At 46.1% G+C, this 22,744-nt stretch overlaps 3 protein-coding genes across 11 annotated transcripts in view; 1 reads left to right on the top strand and 2 right to left on the bottom strand.

The window, feature by feature from the left end:
• Eif4enif1 (eukaryotic translation initiation factor 4E nuclear import factor 1) overlaps positions 1-12,051 on the bottom strand; it is a 54,135-nt gene extending 42,084 nt beyond the window's left edge. The window contains exons 1-2 of one of the 6 annotated variants that reach the window (XM_069994494.1): positions 12,035-12,051; positions 10,822-10,953 (exon numbers count right to left, since the gene is read on the bottom strand). In XM_069994494.1, the coding sequence (XP_069850595.1) occupies positions 10,822-10,923 (102 nt within the window). In that variant the 5' untranslated portion in view covers positions 10,924-10,953; positions 12,035-12,051. Of the gene's footprint in view, positions 1-10,821; positions 10,957-11,591; positions 11,699-11,830; positions 11,848-11,877; positions 11,984-12,034 lie in introns of those variants that run through there. The other 5 variants (XM_069994491.1, XM_069994495.1, XM_069994493.1 and 2 more) reach the window with 5 other exon arrangements.
• Positions 12,052-15,929: 3,878 nt separating this feature from the next.
• Positions 15,930-17,739, bottom strand: LOC138808247 (adenylosuccinate synthetase isozyme 2-like; the record flags this gene model as incomplete). The annotated part of the gene is made up of 1 exon (XM_069994226.1): positions 15,930-17,739. A coding segment is annotated over one exon (768 nt), but the record flags the coding sequence as incomplete, so codon positions are not given.
• Positions 17,740-21,833: 4,094 nt separating this feature from the next.
• The window catches only part of Sfi1 (SFI1 centrin binding protein), a 63,150-nt gene continuing 62,239 nt past the window's right edge, over positions 21,834-22,744 (top strand). For all 4 annotated transcript variants that reach the window (XM_069994480.1, XM_069994477.1, XM_069994478.1 and 1 more), the window contains exon 1: positions 21,834-21,986. The gene's annotated coding sequence lies outside the window, so the exon portion shown is untranslated. The remainder of the gene's footprint in view (positions 21,987-22,744) is intronic.

Below are 22,744 nucleotides of genomic sequence, written 5' to 3'. Positions count from 1 at the left end.
CCCAGAGTTCAGGCCCCAGGACCGGATCCAAAAAAAAGAAAAGAAATGCAATTAAGGAATTTAAGACATGAATTTCTTGCTTAGGGAGCAGAAAATGTTTCTACTTTGTCCATTTCTATTTTACCTGTTATACTAAAATACTTTCTAAAACTTAAAAAACACACACAGCACTGAATTAAATGCTTTACTATGTAGCAATGATCTGCAATGTCTAAGATGGAATCCAGCAAGAGAATCTCCCACTTTAGATAGAAAGAAGCCACAGGATAAGTGAAGGCAGTTTGCTCTTTTCTTAACTGTGCACAGAACATTTCCTGTGTGCCAGGCACAGTAACACCACCAGCTAACATCTGTCCTTTCCCATGCTTCTTCTAGTCTCTCAAGAGAAGTGTTCTTGAACTTGTCCTATTTATCAAGAGCCCTTAACATCAATTATTCCTGGAAAAGAACTCCATTGAAAGTCTTCAAATTTGGTTAAAGGTTAAAAGTCCTTGGAAAGTATCCATTCTTAACTGGGAATGCACTTTCTTCATAAGTAGTTCAGAGAGTACCCTTTCATAGCTTAAGAATAGAAATTGAGCAGGGTGCCTGTGGCTCATGCCTGTAATCCTAGCTCAGGAGGCTGAGATCTGAAGACCATGGTTCAAAGCCAGCTGAGGAAGCTGTTTGTGATTCTTTTTTTTTTTTTTTTGGGGGGGGGGGGGAGTCCAGTCGTGGGGCCTGAACTCTGGGCCTGGGCACTGTCCCTCAGCTCAAGGCTAGCACTCTACCACTTAAGCCACAGCGCCACTTCCAGCTTTTTTTCTTTTTGCTTATGTGGTGCTGAGGAATCAAACCCAGGGCCTCACGCATGCAAGGAAGGGCTCTACCACTGAACCACCTTCCCAGCCCCTGTTTGTGATTCTTAATTCCAAATAATTATGGAAAAAGCTGGAAGTGGTACTGTGGCTCAAGTATTAATAGTTTTACCCTTGAGCAAAAAGGAGCTCAGGGACAGCATGCAGGCTCAGAGTTCAAGCCCCATGACTGTCAGGCAGATAGACCAGCAAGTGGAAAGATGAGAGATGAGAGATGAGAGGAAGAGAGGGAGGGAGGGAGGGGTGAGTGCATTACTAACTGTAGGCAAGTTCACTGAAATTTCCAGGACTCTCAAAAGAGGAATTAATACCTGACACCTCACTTTTTTGCACAGGCTAGTAAAACCTGACGAGACAAAAGCATGCAAGCCAATTACCCAAGAGCCACTCTCCCTAGGAAATATGGACACATTTTCGGGGGGGGGGGGGGCCGGTTGTGGGGCCTGAACCCTGGGCCTGGGCACTGTCCCTCAGCTCTTCAGCTCAAGGCTAGCGCTCTACCACTTGAGCTATAGCGCCACTTCCGGCTTTTTTTTTTCTTATGTGGTGCTGGGGAATTGAACCCAGGGCCTCATGCATGCAAGGCAAGCGCTCTACCACTGAGCCATCTTCCCAGCCTGGACACATTTTCTTAGTTACAGCAGCCTTTCTTAAAGAAAATTTGTCAAGCTTCTTAAAACAACTGATCAGGGAATTATGACTGACATAAACAACTCATTTTTGGGTGATCAGTATGAAAATACAAAACAATAAATCCAAATCCATGTCCAAAACAACAATGGTGAAAAATACTCATTCAATTTATTTTTGCAGGAATCCCATGCAAAAACAGCCATCCATCAGATGACATTCCAGTAGATTTCAGTCAAGTGACATTTTTAAAGAGAGCAGAAGGAGAACTCCGTTTTTTGTTTGTTTTTGGTTGGTTGTGGGGCCTGGGTGCTATCCCGGCACCTAGCACAACTCTGCTTTTTGTGAGCAAGAAGTGTGGTATCACTGGGCCCTGGTGGCTCACACCTGTAATCCTAGCTATTCAGGAGGCTGAGTTCTAAGGATCACAGTTCAAAGCCAGCCCGGGTAGGAAAGTCCGTGAAACACTTATTTCCAATAAAACACTAGAAAACTGGAAGTGGCATTGTGGCTCAAGTGGTAGACCGCTAGCCTTGAGCTGAAGAGCTAAGGGACAGTGCCCAAGCCCAGAGTTCAAGCCCCATGACCGACTAAAAAAAAAAAAAGAAGTCTGGGGGCTGGGAATGTGGCTCAGTGGTAGAGTGCTTGCCTTGCATGCCAGAGGCCCTGGGTTCGATTCCTCAGCACCACATAAGAAAAAAGCCGGAAGTGGCACTGTGGCTCAAGTGGTGGAGTGCTAGCCTTGAGCTGAAGAGCTGAGGGACAGCGCCCAGGCCCAGAGTTCAGGCCCCACGACCGGCCCAAAAAAAAAAAAAAAAAAAAAGTCTGGTATCTTAAGGTGAGTGATGTGTATATGTTAAATGTATATGTTAAATATAAACTATATTTCATTGTTAAAACAGAGTCGGGTGCCAGTAGCTCACGCCTGTAATCCTAGCCACTCAAGAGGCTGAGATCTGAGGATTGTGGTTCAAAGCCAGCCTGGGCAGGAAAGTCTGTGAGACTCTTATCTCCAATAAACCACCACAAAACTGTAAGCGGAGCAGTGACTCAAGTGGTAGAGTGCTAGCCTTGAGCTGAAGAGCTGAGGGACATTTTATGCCCAGAGTTCAAGCCCCATGACCAACAACAACAAAAAAAAAGGTTATTGTTATAATAGTAGCAATAAGGTCTCTCTTTAAACCCCCCTTTGTCTAGTTCCCAAACTCCAAAAATTCAGGCTGGGAAGGTGGCTCAGTGGTGGAGCGCTTGCCTCCCATGCATGAAGCCCTGGGTTCAATTCCTCAGCACCACATAAGCAGAAAAAAGTCAGAAGTGGAGTTGTGGCTCAAGTGGTAGCCTTGAGCTGAGGAGCTGAGGGGCAGCGCCTGGACCCAGAATTCAGCCCCCACGACCAACCAAAAAAAAAAAAAAAAAATTCACTGATTACTAGGTCTGATTCATCAGTCAGGTCCTGGATGGCTGTTAGACTGACATCACTTCTTTACAGCTGAGCAACTGTTCTCAAAAAGTAGATCACAATAGGGTAATGGCATCCTTAGTTGGTAGACAGGGCAATGGTAAATTAACCACATAGGTAATGTGTGGAATACTTCCTACCACCCCTCATTTAAATGCTAGTTACTAAAAGGGCACCATTTGGAATAGTTTTTGTAGGTGATCAGAATTCAAACGGGATGATGCAGTGTTGTCAAAAAAAGCTTAGCCCCTAGATTCACTCAAGCATCTAACCAACAGTGGCTGATGTAATACAAAGATTTTTTTTTTGGTAGGTCATGGGACTTGAACTCTGGGTATGGGTATTGTCCTTCAGCTCTTTAGCTCAAGACTAGCACTGTACCACTTGAGCCACACCACCACTTCTGGTTTTCTGAGTGGTTTATTGGAGATTAGAATCTCACCGACATTTTTGCCCAGGCTGGCTTTGATCTGCAATCTTCAGATCTCAGCCTCCAGAGTAGCTAGGATTATAGGCCTGAGCCACCAGCACCAGGATTTTTTTTTTTTTTTTTTTTTTGGTCCGGTCGTGGGGCCTGAACTCTGGGCCTGGGCGCTGTCCCTCAGCTCTTCAGCTCAAGGCTAGCACTCTACCACTTGAGCCACAGTGCCACTTCCGGCTTTTTTCTTATGTGGTGCTGAGGAATCGAACCCAAGGCCTCAGGCATGCAAGGCAAGCGCTTTACCACTTCCCAGCCCCTTATTTTTTTTTTTTTTTTTGCTAGTGCTAGAGCATGAACTCAGGGTCTGGGCCTGTCCCAGAGCTTCTTTTGCTCAAGGCTAGCACTCTACTACTTGAGCCACAGCACCAATTCTAGCCTTTTCTGTTTATGTGGTATTGAAGAATCAAACCCAGGGCTCCATACAGACTAGGCAAGCACTCTACCACTAAGCTACATTCCCAGCCCTATCAAAGACTGTCTTCTAAGCAAAGAATTATATGAAATTAAGATGAGAATGGAGGACTGTCCAGGGACAGTGCTTAGGCCCTGAGTTTAAACCCCAGGCCTGGCATACACATACATATACATGCAAGCATACATACATACTTAAACACACAATTGTATAATCATTTTTCATACCATAAATCTGTCTTCCCTAAAATAAATAAGCCATCCTTGTTTTTATACTATTTTATAGTTTATAGATGAGTATGTCACTGAATTGCCATTTGTTAAAAGTTCCTATTCACCTTAGTTTATGGAAGATTACAGATAAAAACTATAAAACAAGGCTGGGAATGTGGCTTAGTGGTAAAGTACTTACTTAGCAGGCATGAAGCCCTGGATTCAATTCCTTAATACCATACACACAGAAAAATCTGAAGTGACACTGTAGCTCAAGTAGTAGAGTGCTAGCCTTGTGCACTGAATGAAAAAAAAAAAAAAAAAACGACTGAAGAAAAAAAAAAAAGCTAAATTGTCAAGCCCACCCCTGACTGCTATTTAGAATTCATACCACATCTGGGCTGGGAAGGTGGCTCAATGGTACAGTACTTGCCTTGCATGCATGAGGCCCTAGATTTGATTCCTCAGCATCACATAAGCAGAAAAAGCTGGAAGTAGCGCTGTGGCTCAAGTGATAGAGTGCTAGCTTTGAGCAGAAGGGCTGGGGGACAGTGCCCAGGCTCAGAGTTCAGGCCCCCATGACTAACAAAAAAAAAAGAGGAATTCATACCACATCAATGTCCAGAGGACTATAATGTGACTCCTATGTCTATTAACGTGATAAGGAAGCTGTTTTCCTAAACACTATAATGGACCTAAGAAAGCACCTGACCAAATGACTGCTTTCCACCTTCATGGAATTCCAAAACACCTTTGATTTCTGAACAGATTTTCAATGGTATCCCTAAACTAAGAAGGGTCAATGGGAAGGGGCTCTCTCATCAAGCCAATCTATTTTCCTGACCTTGTAAACATTCCACACTTACCAGAAGTTTCCACAGAACACACCATCTTTAAAAATTCTTGGTGAAGCTGGGCACTGGTGGCTCATGCCTGTAATCCTAGCTACTCAGGAGGCTGAGATCTGAGGATCACAGTTCAAAGCCAGCCCAGGCAGGAAAGTCCGTGAGACTTATCTCCAATAAACCACTAGAAAACCAGAAGTGGCGCTGTGGCTCAAGCAGTAGAGCACTAGCCTTGAGATGAAGAGCTGAGGGATAGTGCCCAAGCCCAGAGTTCTAGCCCCACAATGGACCAAAAAAAAAAAAAAAAAAAAAATCCTTGGTGAGAATAGCTACTGCTTCTAGACCCTTCTACCCTGTGAATGTGAAGTGGGAGAATTTGAAGTACTCTATTTGTTGCAATAATTTGATCTCAGAATGTAGGTGAAAGAGTAAGAAGTCTCAAATATTATTCCAGTTGGAGAAGAAAATATTCATTATGGTGCTCAAAACACAAGATTATGCTCTCTTCAAAAGGAAACAGACTGGACTGGGAATGTGGCTCAGTGGTAGAGTGCCTGCCTTGCAGGCATGAAGCCCTGGGGGGTTTGATTCCTCAGTACCACATAACCAGAAAAAGCAAGAAGTGGCACTGTGGCTCAAGTGGGCCAGTCCTGGAGCTTGAACTCAAGAGACTGAGCACTGTCCTTAAGCTTTTTATGCTCAAGGCTAGCTAGCACTCGACCACTTGAGCCACAGTGCCACTTCTGGCTTTTTCTGTTTATGTGGTTCTGAGGACTCGAACCCAAGACTTCATGCATGCTAAGCAAGCACTCTACCACTGAGCCACATTCCCAGCCCACTTTTTTTTTTTCCCCCTCAAGGCTAGCACCCTACCACTTGAGCCACAGCTTCATTTCCAACTCTTCGGTTAGCTTGTTGAAAATAAAAGTCTCACAGACTTTCTTGCCCAGTCTGGCTTCAAAAGGTGATCCTCAGATCTCAACCTCTTGAGTAGCTAGAATTACAGGTGTGAGCCACCAGCACCCAGCTTCCTAAGTTTTTTAAGGCACATATATGACAAAATTCTGAGGTTGGACTGTCCAAAATGGGCTACAACCAGCCATAATAGTATATGTTTGTCATCTCAGCCTTCAGGAAGCTGAGGCAGGAAGACTGTTAGAGGCCAGTCTGGGCAATATAGCAATACTTTGCCTAAAACGGACAATATTAAGCTTTTTTTTTTTTTTTGGTACAATGTCTCCAACGCTGCTTAGGCTGACCCTGAACTCAGGATCCTCCCATATCTGGGCTAATATTAAGCTTTTTAAAAATATTAACTGGGCTGGGAAGGTGGCATGAGGTCCTGGGTTGGATTCCTCAGCACCACATAAGCAAAAAAAGCCAGAAATGTGCTGTGGCTCAAGTGGTAGAGTGCTAGCCTTGAGCTGAAGAGCTCAGGGACAACACTCAGATCGAGTTCATGCCCTACAACTGACCAAAAATAAATACATAAATAAATAATATTAATTTACGGGCTGAGAATGTGGCTTAGTGGTAGAGGGCTTGCCCGGCATGCACAAAGCCCTGGGTTCAATTATTCAGTACAATATAAATGGAAAAAGCCAGATGTGGCACTATGGCTAAAGTGGTAGAGTGCTAGCCTTGAGCAAAAGCAGCTCAGGGAAGGGCTGGGAAGGTGGCTCAGTGGTAGAGCACTTGCCTTGCATGCATGAGGCCCTGGGTTCAATTCCTCAGCACCACATAAGCAAAAAGAAAAAAAGCTGGAAGTGGCGCTGTGGCTCAAGTAGTAGAGTGCTAGCCTTGAGCTGAAGAGCTGAGGGACAGCACCCAGGCCCAGAGTTCAGGCCCCACGACCGGACCCCCCCAAAAAAAAAAAAGAAAAAAAGAAGCTCAGGGACAGTGCTAAGGGCCCTGAGTTTAAGCCCCAGGACTGGCTAAAAATAAGAAGAAGAAGAAGAAGAATTTACAGTCCGGTGCCAGTGACTCACAACTATAATCCTAGCTACTCAGGAGGCTGAGATCACAGTTCAAAGCCAGCCTAGGCAGGAAAGTTTGTGAGACTCATCTCCAATAAACCACTCAGAAAAACAGAAGTGGTGCTATGGCTCAAGTGGTAGAGCACTAGCCTTGAACTTAAGAGCTCAGGGACAACGCCAGGCCCAGAGTTCAAGCTCTATGACTGACAAAGAATATATATACACATATATGTGGATATATACATATATTAATGTACTATTATAAAACCGTACAAAGAGGTTATAATTTCTTATGTCAGGTTATGAGTACAATGTTCTTTGATCAATGTTACCTCTTCTATTGTTCTCCACTATTTCCCCCCATCCCTACCCTCAAGTTAAACAATTCAATTTTTACTTAGTGTACATTGAGTGACTACATTTGTTCATGCTTCATCCCTCCATTTGTGTCTCCAATTTTTGCCCTCCTCACCAAAACATGTTTCCACTTCCTGGTATTCATTTTGATAAACAGTGCATTAGTTGTTCAGAGGAGTTATACCTTTGTATACCATCTTTTAGTCAAATGAATAGATAACTAAAGCAAAGGTCATGAGACACTTATCTCCAATCAACCACCAGAAAGAGATGGAAGTGGAGCTGTGGTTCAAGTGGTAGAGCAAAACAGAGCTCAGGGACAGTGCCCAGGCCCTGAGTTCAAACCCCAGGACTGGCCAAAAAAAAAAATCAGTTTTTTTTTTCCATTAAATAAGAATTTGCCGCCAGGCACCGGTGGCTCATGCCTATAATCCTAGCTATTCAGGAGGCTGAGATCTGAGGATCGCTGGTCAAAGCCAGCCAGGAGAAGGAAAGTCCGTGAAACTCTTATCTCCACTAAACCACCAGAAAACCGGAAGTGGTGCTGTAGCTCAAGTGGTAGAGTGCTCGCCTTGAGCTGAAGAGCTGAGGGACAGCGCCCAGGCCCAGAGTTGAAGCCCCACGACCGACCGGAAAGAAAAAAAAAAAGAATTTGCCTTTCAATATTTTTAGGTAATGACTTGATGACTTGAGATGTGAAGCATACTCTATTCAGCACTCATAGATTTGAGAGCATACCTATTTGCTAAGACTAAATCTGAAAACAGATCTAAAAAGCTATCAATTCAATCTGTTATGCCAAAACAGAATGTACTAAGACACACATCAATCAAGAACCTGAAAACCTCCTCTCCAAGCTTTTTGTTGTTTTAGTTGTGGTTTTGTTGTTTTTTTTGGGGGGGGGCAGGGCATGGAGCTTAAACTCAGGACCTGGGCACTGTCCCTAGCTCTGTTGTTCAAGGCTAGCACTCTACCACTTTGAGCCACAGCTACACTTCTGATTTTTGAGTGGTTAATTGGAGGTAAGAGTCTCCCAGGGACTTTTTTCCCTGGGCTGATTTGAACTGCAATCCTCAGATCTCAGCCTCCTGAGCAGCTAGGATTATAGGCATGAGCCACCGGTGCCCAACTTAGGTTTTGTTTTAAATGTTGAAAATGAATATCTGACACCATCTATCATTTTTATCAAGTAGGTAAAAGTGGTAGTACACACTGATTAAAGCTCAGCTTTAATCAACATCCTGGGAAGCCATGTCAAGGGGGACATTAAGGAATACAGACAAAGGCCTAACCAGACTGTAAGCTCTTGCATCAAAAGTCCCAATTGCTTTGTACTTAAGCATATACTTTTTTTCACTGGTTCTAATACTGGGGCTTGAACTCAGGGACTCACCCTCTTGGCTGGTGCTAAACTATTTGAGCTATACCTCCAAGTTCTCATTTTTGCTGGTTAATTGGAAATAAATGTCTCATGGATTTGTCTGCCTGGGCTAGCTTGGAATTGTGATTCTCAGCCTCCCGAGTACCTAGGATTATAGATATGAGCTACTGGTACCTGGCAAATACATACTTTTTTTTTGCACTCTAAGCTAGAAATGAATTTATAGGTGAGTCCTGTTTACCTGTTCAAAAACATTCAGTAGGGTTGGGAATGTGGCTCAATGATAGAGTGCTTACCTTACATGCATGAAGCCCTCAGTTTGATTCCTCAGTACCACAGAAAAAGTCAGAAATGGTTCAGTGGCTCAAGTGGTAGAGCATTAGCCTTGAGCAAAAGAAGTTCAGGGACAATGACCAGGCCCTGAGTTCAAGCCCCATGATTGGTAAAACAACAACAAAAGCATTCAGTAGCCAACCAGACATTGATGCACTAAAATTCATAAATATATGACTTGGAAGTGATTCCTCAGCCACTCCCATCCATAGCAGGTATCAAGCTGATCAGTATAAAAAATCACTCTAAGCCAGGTGCCAGTGGCTCACACCTATAATCCTAGCTACTCAGGAGGCTGAGATCTGAGGATCACAGTTTAAAGCCAGCCCCGGCAGGAAACTCTGTGAGACTTTAATCTCCAATAAACCACCAGAATACCAGAAGTGGTGCTGTGGCTCAAGCAGTAGAGCGCTCACCTTGAGCTGAACAGCACAGGGACAACGTCCAGGCCCAGAGTTCAAGCCCCACCCACAAAAACAAAACAAAACAATTTACAGTGATTTTATTTTTTTTTGTGGGTCGAGGGGCTTGAACTCTGGGCCTGGACGTTGTCCCTGTGCTGTTCAGCTCAAGGTGAGCGCTCTACTGCTTGAGCCACAGCACCACTTCTGGTATTCTGGTGGTTGATTGGAGATTAGAATCTCACAGAGTTTCCTTCCTGGCCTGGTTTTGAACTGTGATCCTCAGATCTCAGCCTTCTGAGTAGCTAGGATTACAGGCATGAGGCACTGGTACCCAGCTCACTCTAAGTTCTTTAGTTAAGGAATGATGAAAGCCAGGTGCCAGTGGCTCATGTCTATAATCCTAGCTACGCAAGCTGGGATCTGAGGATCTAGGTTCCAAACCAGCCTGGCAATAAAGTCTGTGAGTCGGCTAGGAATGTGGCTTAGTGGTAAAGTGCTCGCCTAGCACGCATGAAGCCCTGGGTTCCATTCCTCAGAAAAAGCCTGAAGTGGTACTGTGGCTCAAGTGATAGAATGCTGGCCTTGAGCAAAAAGCAGTCCAGGGACTCAGTTAAAGTGCCAGTCTCTGAATTCAAGCCCCAGGACTGGCAAAAAAAACAAAAAGTCCCTGAGACTCTTATCTCCAAGTAACCACCAAAAAACTAAAAGAGGGGCTGTGCCTCAAAGTGGTAGAGGGCTTCTTTTAAGCAAAAGAAGTTCAGGGATAGCACCCAAGCCCTGAGTTTAAGTTCCACAAACAAAAAAAAAGCCAGGCATCAGTGGCTCATTCCTGTAACCCTAGCTACTCAGGAGGCTGAGATCTGAGGATCATGGTTCAGAGCCAGCCTGGGCGTGAAAGTCCATGAGACTCATCTCCAATAAACGACTCAGAAAACCAGAAGTGGCACTGTGGCTCAAGTGGTAGAGTGCTAGCCTTACAGCTGAAGAGCTGAGCAACAGCACCTAGGCCCCACGACTGACAAAAAGAAAAGAAAAAAAAAAGCAACTATGATTGAATCACTTGAGAGTGAGTCTATGCCCAATTTATAAGGAAGAAAAACACCAAAATTAAAAAATCCAGTTATCCTAGCCAGATTACTCCTATAGAAACATGAATAGAGAGAACAGGGATTCTGAAGCATCCCACAGCTTGACTTCTCACCTCACCCTACATATAGCACGTTAAGTCAATAGCACCCTAATTCCACAGCTGTTTCAGAACTTGGGTACTAATATACATTGATCCACAAATCTATACAGGGTATGGGACAGTACTCAACCTAAAAGCTGCTAAGAAGCAAACTCTTGGTATTTACACACTCAGAAAAAGGTTCAATGCAATGGTGTTACTAATCTATATTTTGAGTCAGACCAACACAATGTTACTAACTCCCAGTCGATAAAGAAACATTAATTCATTAGTAACAAAACCTACTTTTGTATAGCGATGGGGGGATCTGGAGGTCGGCAGCTTCTTCAGGTCAAGGAAAGCATCTCCATTTTCTGTTTCACTGACACTCACACTTCTCCTATCCATGGCTTCTTAGTCTACAATTTTTTTTTGCACCTGGAAGATAAATCAATACAAAATTATTACAGAAAACAGGAAGTTTTCATGGGTCTTGATTGCTTCAAGAAATGAATTTTTTTGTTTTTAATTTGAAACAAACTAACCACCCTCCATCCCGTCTGAACCAGAATCAAACTGCAGACATAATGACTGAGACTTGGTAATCTCTCCTAGTAAAATGTACTAACCATCCACAGGGGAGGGAAAGCAGAAGTGGAAGGAACCCAACCTTTTAGCCAACTTTAATACAAAAAGCAGCCAAAACAGACGCTGAGACCTATGGTTGCCGATCAGATAGCGACAGAGATAGTTTCCCCAACAGTGTGGACAAGTAAGAGGACTGGGAAGAGCTGCGGATCCGGGAAGCCGGGTTGTCGTAGTAAAGTGCCTGTCATTTGTCAATGGAAGGCTCCAGCTGCCCCTTGTTAGCCGACGATCTGGAGCTGAGGACGGGACCCGAGCTCCCGGAGCCCAGCCGGCTTACACCTGTGGCCGTGTCAGGGATGTCTGTGGCAAGGAAAGGGTAAGCAGTGGCTCCAGCTCCGAAAGTCAGCTTCCCCAGACCAACCCCCGGCCCCTCGCGCAGGCCCTGGATGAGCGGCCTCCTTTGGAGGAAGGGCGGGGACCGTACTCACGGAAGGGAGGCGGGCCGGAGGGAGCACCAAGGCCGGATCGCCCAGCTCGAGTGCTTCGAGCTGGAGCTGGCGCAGGCCCGCCGCCCGTCTGTCTCGGCGGCTTAGGCCCCGCCAGCCTGCCCGCCGCCCGCCCCGTGAGCCTCGCGCCCTGGCCCACCCCCCGCGCGCGCCCCGGTTCCCGAGCTCTCGCACGCGACCCCGGAGCGACGCACTCGGGCTCCTGCTCCCCCGCCCCTTACCCCCTTCTAGGTCCAGCGCCCCGGACCCAGCCGCCTGGGAGCCTTACTCGGTGCTCCTGCCGCTGGGCGGCCCTGCGTCTCGGCCGCCGTTCCCCTCCCCGCTGCCCGCGCGGGTCTCAGCGCTGCTCCCGGCGGCCTTCGCTCTCGGGGCAGCCCCCCCCCCTCCCACCCCACACACACACACACACGCACACACACACACACCCGCTTGAACTGTCTCTCTTCAGCCGCCGTAACCACAGCCCGGCCCTCGACCCCGCCTCTCCTGCCCCTCCCCCTTAATAACTCCCAGCACGCACCGGGGCCCAGCGCGGCCTTTACCTCCGCGCGCCCGGGTGTGGGGTGGCTGCGGCGATGCCTGGCGGAAGAGAAAAACATCGCGGCCTCCTTGTAGGCGGACTCGGCGGTGGAGAGGCAGAGGCGGGAGGGACGAGGTGGCTGCTGGGAGGTGGTAGCCGTGGGGACGTCGGAAGCCCGAGCCCCGGCGCACAGGCGATCGCCATAGACAGCCACTCGGAGGCGCTCGCGTTCCCACGCACAATGAAGGGGGCGGAGCTGTGCAGCGCCGGGCCCCGAGCTCCGCGCCACGCTGGGGTCCCCGGGAGGCGGCGGCCCCGTTGAGTCTGTCTTTGCTCCCTGGAGGCCCGGCCGCTGCCCGGGCTTCGCTGTGGGGATCCGAGTTAGAGGAATTCAGCTGTGTTTAGTCTTAATTAGTGGTATGATCTGATCTTCGCTATTCTTTCTGGAAAGGTCTGTAGGTTCTTGTGAGTAGATTAGTAGAGGTTGATGCATTAATAAACATTATCTGCAGAGGCTCGTGCATTAATAAAGGATACGCTTTGCGCAGATAAAGGCGACCGACAGATCCATTAAAGCGCTTTTTCTCCCTCACATAGTCTGAATCTTTCCCCTGGCATGCACTGGAAGGGGAAGTACAAAATTTGGGGGGGGGTGTGAAATGAGATGGCGACTGTCGAGCGTTTACCCTGCGTGCAGAGACAACTCGGCGAAGGGGAAAGAATTGCAGTGGGTTGCACGTGAACAACTGTAGCACACAGGGGGACTCTCCAAAACAGTTGTGGAATGACTGGGGCAAGGGGAGGTTAAACAACAACGAAATCAGTCCTTGGTAATGCTTGTAGTCAAGACTTTGAGATTGGATGGCTACATTGTATAAAGAGAATCCATTGAAATCTTGTCTTTAAAAAGATCTACTCAGAAGCCGAGCGCCGGTGGCTCACTTCTGTAATCCTAGTTACTCAGGAGGCTGAGATAGGATCATGGTTCAAAGCAGCCGCGGCAGGAAAGTCTTTATCTCCAATAAAAAACGGAAGTGGCTCAAGTGAGGGTTGTGTACTCACCTTGAGTTGGAGAGCTAAAGGTCAGCGCCCAGGCCCAGAGTTCAAGCACCATGACCAAACCTAGCATGCATGAAGCCCTGGGTTCTATTCCTCCGTACCACATGCACAGAAAAACCAGAAGTGGGGGCTGGGAAGGTGGCTCAGTGGTAGAGCGCTTGCCTTGCATGCCTGAGGCCCTGGGTTCAATTCCTCAGCACCACATAAGCAAAAGGAAAAAAACCGGAAGTGGTGCTGTGGCTCAAGTGGTAGAGCGCTAGCCTTGAGCTGAAGAGCTGAGGGACAGCGCCCAGGCCCAGAGTTCAGGCCCCACGACCGGACCCCCCCCCCAAAAAAAAAACAAAAAACAGAAGTGGTGGTGCTGTGGTTTAGGTGGTAGAGTGCTAGCCTTGAGCAAAAGGAGTAGAACTTAGGGACTAGCACCCAGACCCAGAGTTCAAGCTCCAGGACTAGCCAAAAAAGCCTTATATAAACACAGTTGTCAGTTTCTTTTTTTTTTGGGGGGGGGAATATTTAAAGACTATTTTGAGAGACCTTGTAGGTGATGAAAGCAAATAGTTGTTATTTTAAAAACAAGTTTCCTGGGTTAGGTATGGAACTTTATAGTAAAGCACCTTGCCTAGGAGGCTGGAAGCTCTAGGTTTGATCCTAGGCACTGCACACACAACACACACACACAACACACACACACACACACACACACACACACACACACTTTCTTTGGAATTTTGAGCTCTTCCCAAAGATTGAGAGGAATAGCTCAAATCTCCTTGCCATTATACAGTTTAGGAAAGTATGTGTTGTTTTGTCTGTGGTGCTAGGGATTGAACCTTGGGCCTTAAGCATACTAGGTCAAGGCTATACTACTCAGCCAAGTACCCAGCCCACAGAGGGCTGCTTTTGAAGCTATTAAGTCCTGGCTCTGCTACTTAGTCTGAAATCTGACCCAGGTATTTCATCATTCCAGACATCACCTCATTTGTCAGAAAGGGATACCAGAATCTACTTTTCAGGTTTGTAGAAGGAATAACAAAAAACACTAAAAATTTTGGGCACTATGGATTTTGCTGAATCATAGAGCATGTGTTCAGTATTTACAAGGGCCTACCTTTAAATCTCCTGTACTACCACCCCTAAAACTTCTGATCTGGTTTTCTCTTGCTGTGTAACAAGCCACCCCAAAACTCAGATACTTAACCCAGTACTTATTTTGCTTTCAAACTTGCAAATTAGGCTGAGAAAGGTGGTCTCTGCTGCATTTAGCATCAGCTGGAGCAGTTCAAAGGTTCACTTCCACATTTGGTAGTTGAAGGTGGCTGTCAGCTGGAACCACTGGAGCTTTGGCTGGAATGCTCATACATGGCTGAACGTTGGCAGATAATAGTTGCTGCATTGCCTTCTTAGCACTGAAGTCACTCAGAGTGAGTCCTGTCATATGACACATTCTGTTCCTTAGAAACGACTCCAGAAAGCTGGCATATACTCAAAGAAAAATGATTTAGATGGTCCTTTTATATGGAAGTAATGTCAAAGAACTTGGGAGTCTGCTTTAAAACGAACATAAGCCATATATGATATGAGTTTACAAAGCTCAAGACTTTGTAAACTATGTCAATTTTTGCCTGAAACCAATTTCCCTAGACCCCATATCTAGTTAGGTTCTTTAGATGTCTTCGAGAACCAGTCTGTGTTGGATCTTGTAAAAGGAGATCATTACCTTGTAGGACTAAAGATAATTAAGGAAGGGTACACATGAACCTTTACCTTTAGCTTCCTTCAAATGAAGATGCAAAAGCTAGATGCTTGCTAATCCTTGTTTTATTGTAGCTTTTACATGTTACTCTTCTAGGCAAGAGTAGCAATTTGTACTTATATATGCCCTCTTTTGCAACTAATAATTTCCAAATGTCAGTATAGGAAACTCTTAAAATGAAAGAAAGCATGCTAGTACTTTATGAATATTTGCAGGATCTTGATTTGGGGTCAAATTGTAGATTCAAAGTTTGGCATAAGGTGACGCAGTGGTAGAGTGCTTGCCTTGTATGCATGAGGCCCTGGGTTCGATTCCTCAGCACCATATAAGAAAAAAAGAAAAAAACTGGAAGTGGCGCTGTGGCTCAAGTGGTAGAGCGCTAGCCTTGAGCTTAATAGCTGAAGGACAGTGCCCAGGCCCAGAGTTCAGACCCCACGAATGGACCAAAAAAAAAAAAAAGAATCATAGAGAAGAACATGTAAATATTACAAACAACCTAGAAATTAACCAGAACACATATGAGCATTTGCTCCCAGGCCTATACCTATAGCAGCCGAATCTTGGTTGTGATTACATTTTTCTAAAAGGATCGTTCCAACTCTGTCTTGCTTCAAGGATAATTCCTAGTTCCAACCAACTAGGATTTGAGAAGTTTTACAGTTGTCATCTTATTTTCTCAGATTAAATAGGAAAATTAGTAAGGGAGGGCTGGGAATATGGCTTAGTGGTAGAGTGCTTGCCTCACATGCATGAGGGATTGATTCCTCAGTAGCACATATACTGAAAAAGCCAGAAGTGGTGCTGTGGATCATGTGGTAGAATGTTAGCCTTGAGCCAAAAAGCTCAGGGACAGTGCCTGGTCTCTGAGTTCAAGCCCCAGGATTGGCAGAAAAAGAAAAGAAAATTAGTAAGGGACCTCTCTGAGTACCTTGCAGAAAATTATTTTCAGGGCTTACCTTTTTTTTTTTTTTTTTTTTTTTTAGAAATATTTGGTTCTTTTTAATCAGCTGTTGATGGCATAATAAAATAAATTTAAGTGGTAACTAATTTAAACATTTACTAGTTCACGGAAGGATAATCTACAACACAATATGTTATGCCTAACTATCTAAATAACACACACCCCTTTTTTGTTTTTCCAAATAAAGGAGAAATGAAGGCATGATCAAATTTATGGCCAACAATTTGGGTTCTTTAGACACTTGCATATGATTTTGTAGATATACTGGCAGGCACAATGTTGAAAACCAATCCATTAGATTTAGATTTTTAAAAAAGGAAAGCTACACATCTCAGTTCATATCTAAAACTAAACAAAAATATCCACTGAGTATCATAATAGATCTTTTAATGACTATTTTTTTTAAAAAAACATGGTAGTTGTTTTGGGGAAGCATCTTTTCTCTTTAAACACTTAACGCATTAAATAATCTGTAGAGAGAAGAAAGTTCTGTACAAAGGGACCCATTATAACACGCCCCCTTCTCCCTGCCAAAGCTCAATTTTGCAATGGTCTCTGCCAAAAATACCAGTTCATACGTTAAGACAGAATCCATGGCATTACGGAGTTCACAAAGCCCATCCTGCCTTCACTTTTTCTAACAACAAAAGTTACAATGAAAGAATGATCAGAATGTAGAAATGCTTGTGCAAAACTGCATTGTTCTTACTATCTACAGTACTAGGGGGCAAAACTAAGGAACATACAATGACAATGAAGAAAACCTACATTGGAGGTGACTCGAGTTCAAACAAAAAGGATTCTACCTATTACTAAACATTGAAAGGAAACGTGGCACCATGAGCGGCAGGAGCAACAGGCGATTCGGCCATTATGCCAGGTGAGGAAGCTGGCACCAGAATATGCCCAAGTCTATCTCCACAATAGCCACCACCTCACAGCCTGGAAACCGGTGCCAGGCTCCACACACATTCCATGTCTTCATTCTGGAACTTGTAAGTCGTAAAGGAATATTTGAGTAAGTCTCTTCCCTCCCTGGTAGGAGTGTTTCTGACATCCCTGGCCATCCTTAAAAGAGTTGAATCATAGACTCTCTGGATTTACCCACACCAATCCATTTCACTGGAATCTGAAGCTCATCTTCAACAAACCGAACATACTGTTGTGCATTTACAGGTAGTTCCTTAAACGTCCTTGCACTGGATATGTCTGTGTTCCATCCTGGGAGAGTCTTGTATTGGACTTCAACTTTATTTAAGACATCATGGTTAGCTGGAAAATGAGGTATTATTTCACCATCTAACTTGTAAGCAACTCCAACTTTGATTTCTGTAAACATGTCCAAAATGTCCAACTTGGTAAGAGCCAACGCAGTAAATCCATTGATCATATGAGCATATTTGATTGAAACAAGGTCCAGCCAACCACATCTTCTTTTCCTTCCAGTAGTGACACCAAATTCCATACCTCTTGTTTGTAATAATTCTCCAATTTCATTGTCCTGTTCTGTAGGGAAGGCGCCAATACCAACTCTAGTGGTATAAGCCTTCACCACACCATACACTTCTCCAACATTCCGAGGCGGCATACCCAAACCCGTACAAATGCCTCCAACCGTACAATTTGACGAGGTTACAAAAGGGTAAGTCCCAAAATCAATATCTAACAGTGCTGCATTTGCACCTTCTACCAAGATTTTCTTTGGTGGTCCATGTAGGGCCTCATATAGGAAATAAACTCCATCTCTCACCATTGGTTTAATCCTTTCCATATAACCCTTGAGTTTCTGTAATTCATCAGGGCTTACCTTTAAATGCCACGTGTGTGTGTGTGTGTGTGTGTGTGTGTGTGTGTGTGTGTGTGTGTGTGTGTGTGTGTGTGTGTGTGTGTGTGTGTGTGTGTGTACATACTGGGGCTTGAATTCAGATCCTGGGTGCTGTCTCAGCATTTTCGTTCAAGGCTAGTACTCTACCACTTGAACCATAGTTCCACTTCTAGCTTTGTGGTGGTTAATTAGAGGTAACAGTTTTATAGACTTTGCAGACCAATGTGGTTTTGAACCTTGATTCTTAGATCTTGGCTTCCTGAGTAGCTAGGATTAGAGGCCTGAGGGGAATACTGAGAATAGAGTCTGACACCAAGTGTTGCTGCCAGTAGTTATATATTGTTAATTTCTCTTTTCTGATAGGACTAATTCTTTTCATTATACTCACATGGCAAAACCTTTCATATCTTCCCAAATAAGTCAAAGCTGAGTCTGATAAATGCATAACAAAATAAGCCAATCAGATCAGATTCAGAAAGTATGCTGGTTATCATTCTAAATATCAAATTTATATAACTAACATAAAAATATTTCTCTAAGCTATAGTATTATGACTACAAAATGCATAAGGTTATTTTAAAATTACTTTCTTGGGCTGGGAAGGTGGCTCAGTGGTAGAGTGCTAGCCTTGAGCTGAAGAGCTGAGGGATAGCACCCAGGCCCAGAGTTCAAGCCCCATGACTGACAAAAACAAACAAACAAAAAAAAAACAAAAAAAACCCAAACAACTACTTTCCTCCCACCTCCAACTTAAGGCTTCCCAAAAATTTTGTCTAATGTAGACAGAGCCTATGTGCTGACCCTGAGTTTCTTTTATTCAAGGCTAGCACTCTACTACTTGAGCCATAGCTCCATTTCTGGCTTTTTGGTGGTTAATTTTAGGTAAGAGTCTTAGCTGCCTAGACAGGCTTCAAACCATGATCTTCAGATCTCAGGCTCCCACGTAGCTGGGATTACAGGTATGAGCCTCATAACCTGTGAACATCTTTTTCTTTTTTGCCAGTCCTGGGGACTGAACTCAGGGCCTGGGCACTGTCCCTGAGCTTCTTTTTGCTCAAGACTAGCACTCTACCACTTGAGCCATGGTACCATTTTGCCTTTTGTGTCTATATAGTATTGAGGAATCAAACCCAGGGCTTCGTGTATGCTAGGCAAGCACTTTACCTCTACCACTAAGCCACACTCCCAGCCCCGAAGAACATCTTTTTTTGTTGTTGGTCATGGGGCTTGAACTCTGGGCATGGACACTGTCACTCAGCTCTTCAGCTCAAGGTGAGCACTCTACCACTTGAGCCACAGTACCACTTCCAGTTTTCTGGTGGTTTATTGGAGATAAGAGTCTCACAGACTTTCTTGCCTGGCCTAGCTTTGAACTAAGATCCTCAAATCTCAGCCTCCTAAGTAGCTAAGATTACAGGCATGAGCCACCATTGCCCAGCACATCTTCTTAGTTACAAAATATAATGCATGTAAAATGAAAATTGTGATTGGAATCCCCAGACACCCAACAACTATTTTTCCTCCTGTTTTAAGCATTTGAATGGTGCTAGTTTCTTTTTTTTTCTTTCTTCTTTTTCCCCTGCCAGTCCTGGGGCTTATACTCAGGTTTTGGGCACTGTCCCTGAGCTTCTTTTGCTAAAGGCTAACATTCTACCACTTGACCCACAGTGCCACTTCCAGCTTTTTCTGTTTATGTTGTACTGAGGAATTGAACCCAGGGCCTCATGCATGCTAGGCAAGCACTCTACCACTAACCCATCTTCCCAGCCCCAATGGTGTTTCTGCAATCCAGAAATCTTAAAAACACAGGGGAAGGGCTAGGAAGGTGGCTCAGTGGTAGAGCGCTTGCCTTGCATGCATGAGGCCCTGGGTTCAATTCCTCAGCACCACATAAGCAAAAAGAAAAAAACCGGAAGTGGCACTGTGGCTCAAGTGGTAGAGTGCTAGCCTTGAGCTGAAGAGCTGAGGGACAGTGCCCAGGCCCAGAGTTCAGGCCCACACTGGACCCCCCCCCCCCAAAAAAAAATAAAAAAAAAACACAGGGGAGACATAAATCAAGATATTCTTCTTGAGCTCATTCACTTTTTTTTGTTTGTTTGTTTTTAGTTGTGGGCTTGAATTTAGGGCTTGGGCTCTGTCCCTGAGCATTTTTGCTCAAGCCTTGTGCTCTACTACTTTAAGCTGCAGCTCCACTTTTGCTTTTCTGATGGTTAATTGGAGATAGGAGTCTCACAAACTTTACTGCCAGGGTTGGCTTCCATCTATGTTTTTCTTTTCTTTTCTTTTTTTTTTTGGTTGGTCGTGGGCCTGAACTCTGGGCCTGGGTGCTGTCCCTCAGCTCTTCAGCTCAAGGCTAACACTCTACCACTTGAGCCACAGTGCCACTTCTGGCTTTTTCTGCTTATGTGGTGCTGACGTATCGAACTCAAGGCCTCATGCATGCGAGGAAAGCATTCTACCATTGAGCCACCTTCCCAGTCCCCACCAATGTTTTTCTTTCTTCTTTTTGTCGGTCATGGGACTTGAAGTTGGGCCTTGGGTACTGTCCCTGAGCTTTTCTGCTCAAGGCTAGTGTTCTACCACTGAGCCACAGCACCACTTCTGGTTAATTGGAAATAAGAGTTTCAGGACTTTCTTGTCTGGGTTGGCTTTGTTTTTTGTTGTTTTTTTTGGTCCAGTTGTGGGGCCTGAACTCTGGGCCTGGCCGCTGTCCCTCAGCTCTTCAGCTCAAGGCTAGCGCTCTACCACTTGAGCCACAGCGCCACTTCCAGCGCTTATGTGGTGCTGAGGAATCGAACCCAGGGCCTCATGCATGCAACGCAAGCGCTCTACCACTGAGCCACCTTCCCAGCCCTCTGGGTTGGCTTTGAACTTGATATTTAGATCTCAACCTCCTGAGTAGCTAGGATTACAGACTTGAGTCACCAGTGCTTGGCTTTTTTATTTTTGGTAGGTTATGGGGTTTGAACTCAGGGCCTGGGCAATGTCCGAGTCTTTCTGTGCTCAAGGCTAGTAGTGCTCTACCACTTGAACCACAGGGCCACTTCCAGCTTTTTCTGCTTATATGGTGCTGAGAAATTGAACCCAGGGCCTCATCCATGCAAGGCAGGCACTCTACCACTAAGCCACATTCCCATCTCCTCCCTGATCTTCTTTTAACTGTATTTTTTTTTTTTGTCTTTTCTTTTTTGGTACTGGGGATCGAACCCAGGACGTTGCACTTGCTAGGCAAGCGCTTTGCCACTGAGCTACATCCCAGCCCCTCCCTGATCTTCTTTAGTTCAGGACTAGCACTCTACCACTTGAGCACAGCACCACTTCAGGTTTTTTTTTCGTTTATGTGTTACTAGGGAATCGAACCCAGGGCTTCAAGCATGTTAGGCAAGCACTCTACACTAAGGCAAATCCCAGCTCCCATTATTATTATTATTTATTTGGTCGGCCGTGGGGCCTGAACTCTGGGCCTGGGCACTGTGCCTCAGCTCTTCAGCTCAAGGCTAGTGCTCTACCATAGCACCACTTCCGGCTTTTTCTGCTTATGTGGTGCTGAGGAATCGAACCCAGGGCCTCATGCATGCAAAGTAAGCACTCTACCACTGAGCCACCTTCCCAGCCCCTTATTAGTATTAATAAATATGAAAGGGTCAGCCTGACAAAATTCTAATTCTTGACCTGAGGGGGCTCCACTTCCCAGTTCCAGGTCGCTACAACCTGGTCCACGCATGGACAGACGGTACCCCAAAGGTTCTGGCCGGCACTCCACGGAAAACTGAGAGCCAGACACGGCTCATAGGAAAGACTGGAGTGGACATGGCCTCCGTGGATCTACCGGACCGGAACCTCCACAAGCCTGTCTGGCGGGACGCACAACTCCAGGAGCCGCCTCCAGGCAGCTCAGAGAGAAGCGACTCAAGAAGTGAGTCCACAGTGACGTTTGCACCCACTGGCCTTCCGGGCCGGCTCGCATAGCCACGACTTTACGGGGGTAACAGGGAGGCGGGACCACATTTCCCGACTGAGGCTGCGCGAACTCCAGGATCCGGGGCGTGGCTTCTAGCTAGCGCCGCGTTACCACGGAGACGGAGGCGTGGCCGGCGTCCGGAGGCGCGCGCCAAGTGCCCGGGCGAGCCCGGCCCGCGTCAGGGCTTGGGGGAGAGGCTCTGGATGCTCGAGCGCGCCTCGTGATTTGTCCTCGGCGGCGTGAGCCGGACTCTGCTGCCCCCAGAGACGAGGACGAGGGAGTTTGGCCACTAGTGCTGGTGAGTCCGGCCGCATTCGCAAGCTGTAGGCCCCGTGACGACTCTGGGCGGGCTTCCGCTTCCTCTTGTGTCACTTCCCGCCCCCACGCGGATCCCGACGGACCCGGCGGGGACCTGCGTGCGAGAAGAGCGCGCGCGAGGACGCGTGCGGCCCGCGCCTGCCTGGTTCCCCCGCACGCGCTGCGGGACGTCGTGTTTTTCTGCGGGTTCTCTGGGGCACGCTAGGCCCCTCAGTGTGCGCAGATGGGGATCGGGATTCCCGGTGCTTAGTGGGGCAAGGCGCCGGCGGGCCCAGGGTTCAGGGTGGTGCAACTAGCATGGTGAACGTGACTTTGCCATCCCCCCCCCCCAGTAGTTAACAAGCGTAGAACCACACTTTGAGGACCAGTCCCAGCTCCTCCACTTGCTAGCTGTTGACATTTAGCAATCTCATCTATAAAACGAAGATGCCAACCACCTGATGACCTGGTTGTCTTAAAATCAGGTGATTCTTGAAAAAGAGCCCAGCCTGCAGCCTGCCTGACAGTTACTTGGTCCTTGTTATTTTGGTTTCTCATCTCTATGTTTTAGAGTATGTGGTTATTTCCAGACCACCTGAGTGTATAAGCAAGGCTGCCCAGTTGAGCGTCCCCTCCCCACCCCACACACTCAAGAAATTTCTGGCAGTGGAGGTGTGGCTGTGGCTGTGGGGGGGGGGAGAGCTGAGAGAGCCTCTAAGGCTTGAATTCAGGCCCAGTACCAGCAATAAAATAAAACAT

Source organism: Dipodomys merriami, unplaced genomic scaffold (genome assembly GCF_024711535.1).
Source record: "Dipodomys merriami isolate MVZ:Mamm:240054 unplaced genomic scaffold, mDipMer1.0.p SCAF_45, whole genome shotgun sequence".
NCBI lineage: Eukaryota > Metazoa > Chordata > Mammalia > Rodentia > Heteromyidae > Dipodomys > Dipodomys merriami.
This window is presented reverse-complemented; position numbering and strand designations above follow the sequence as displayed.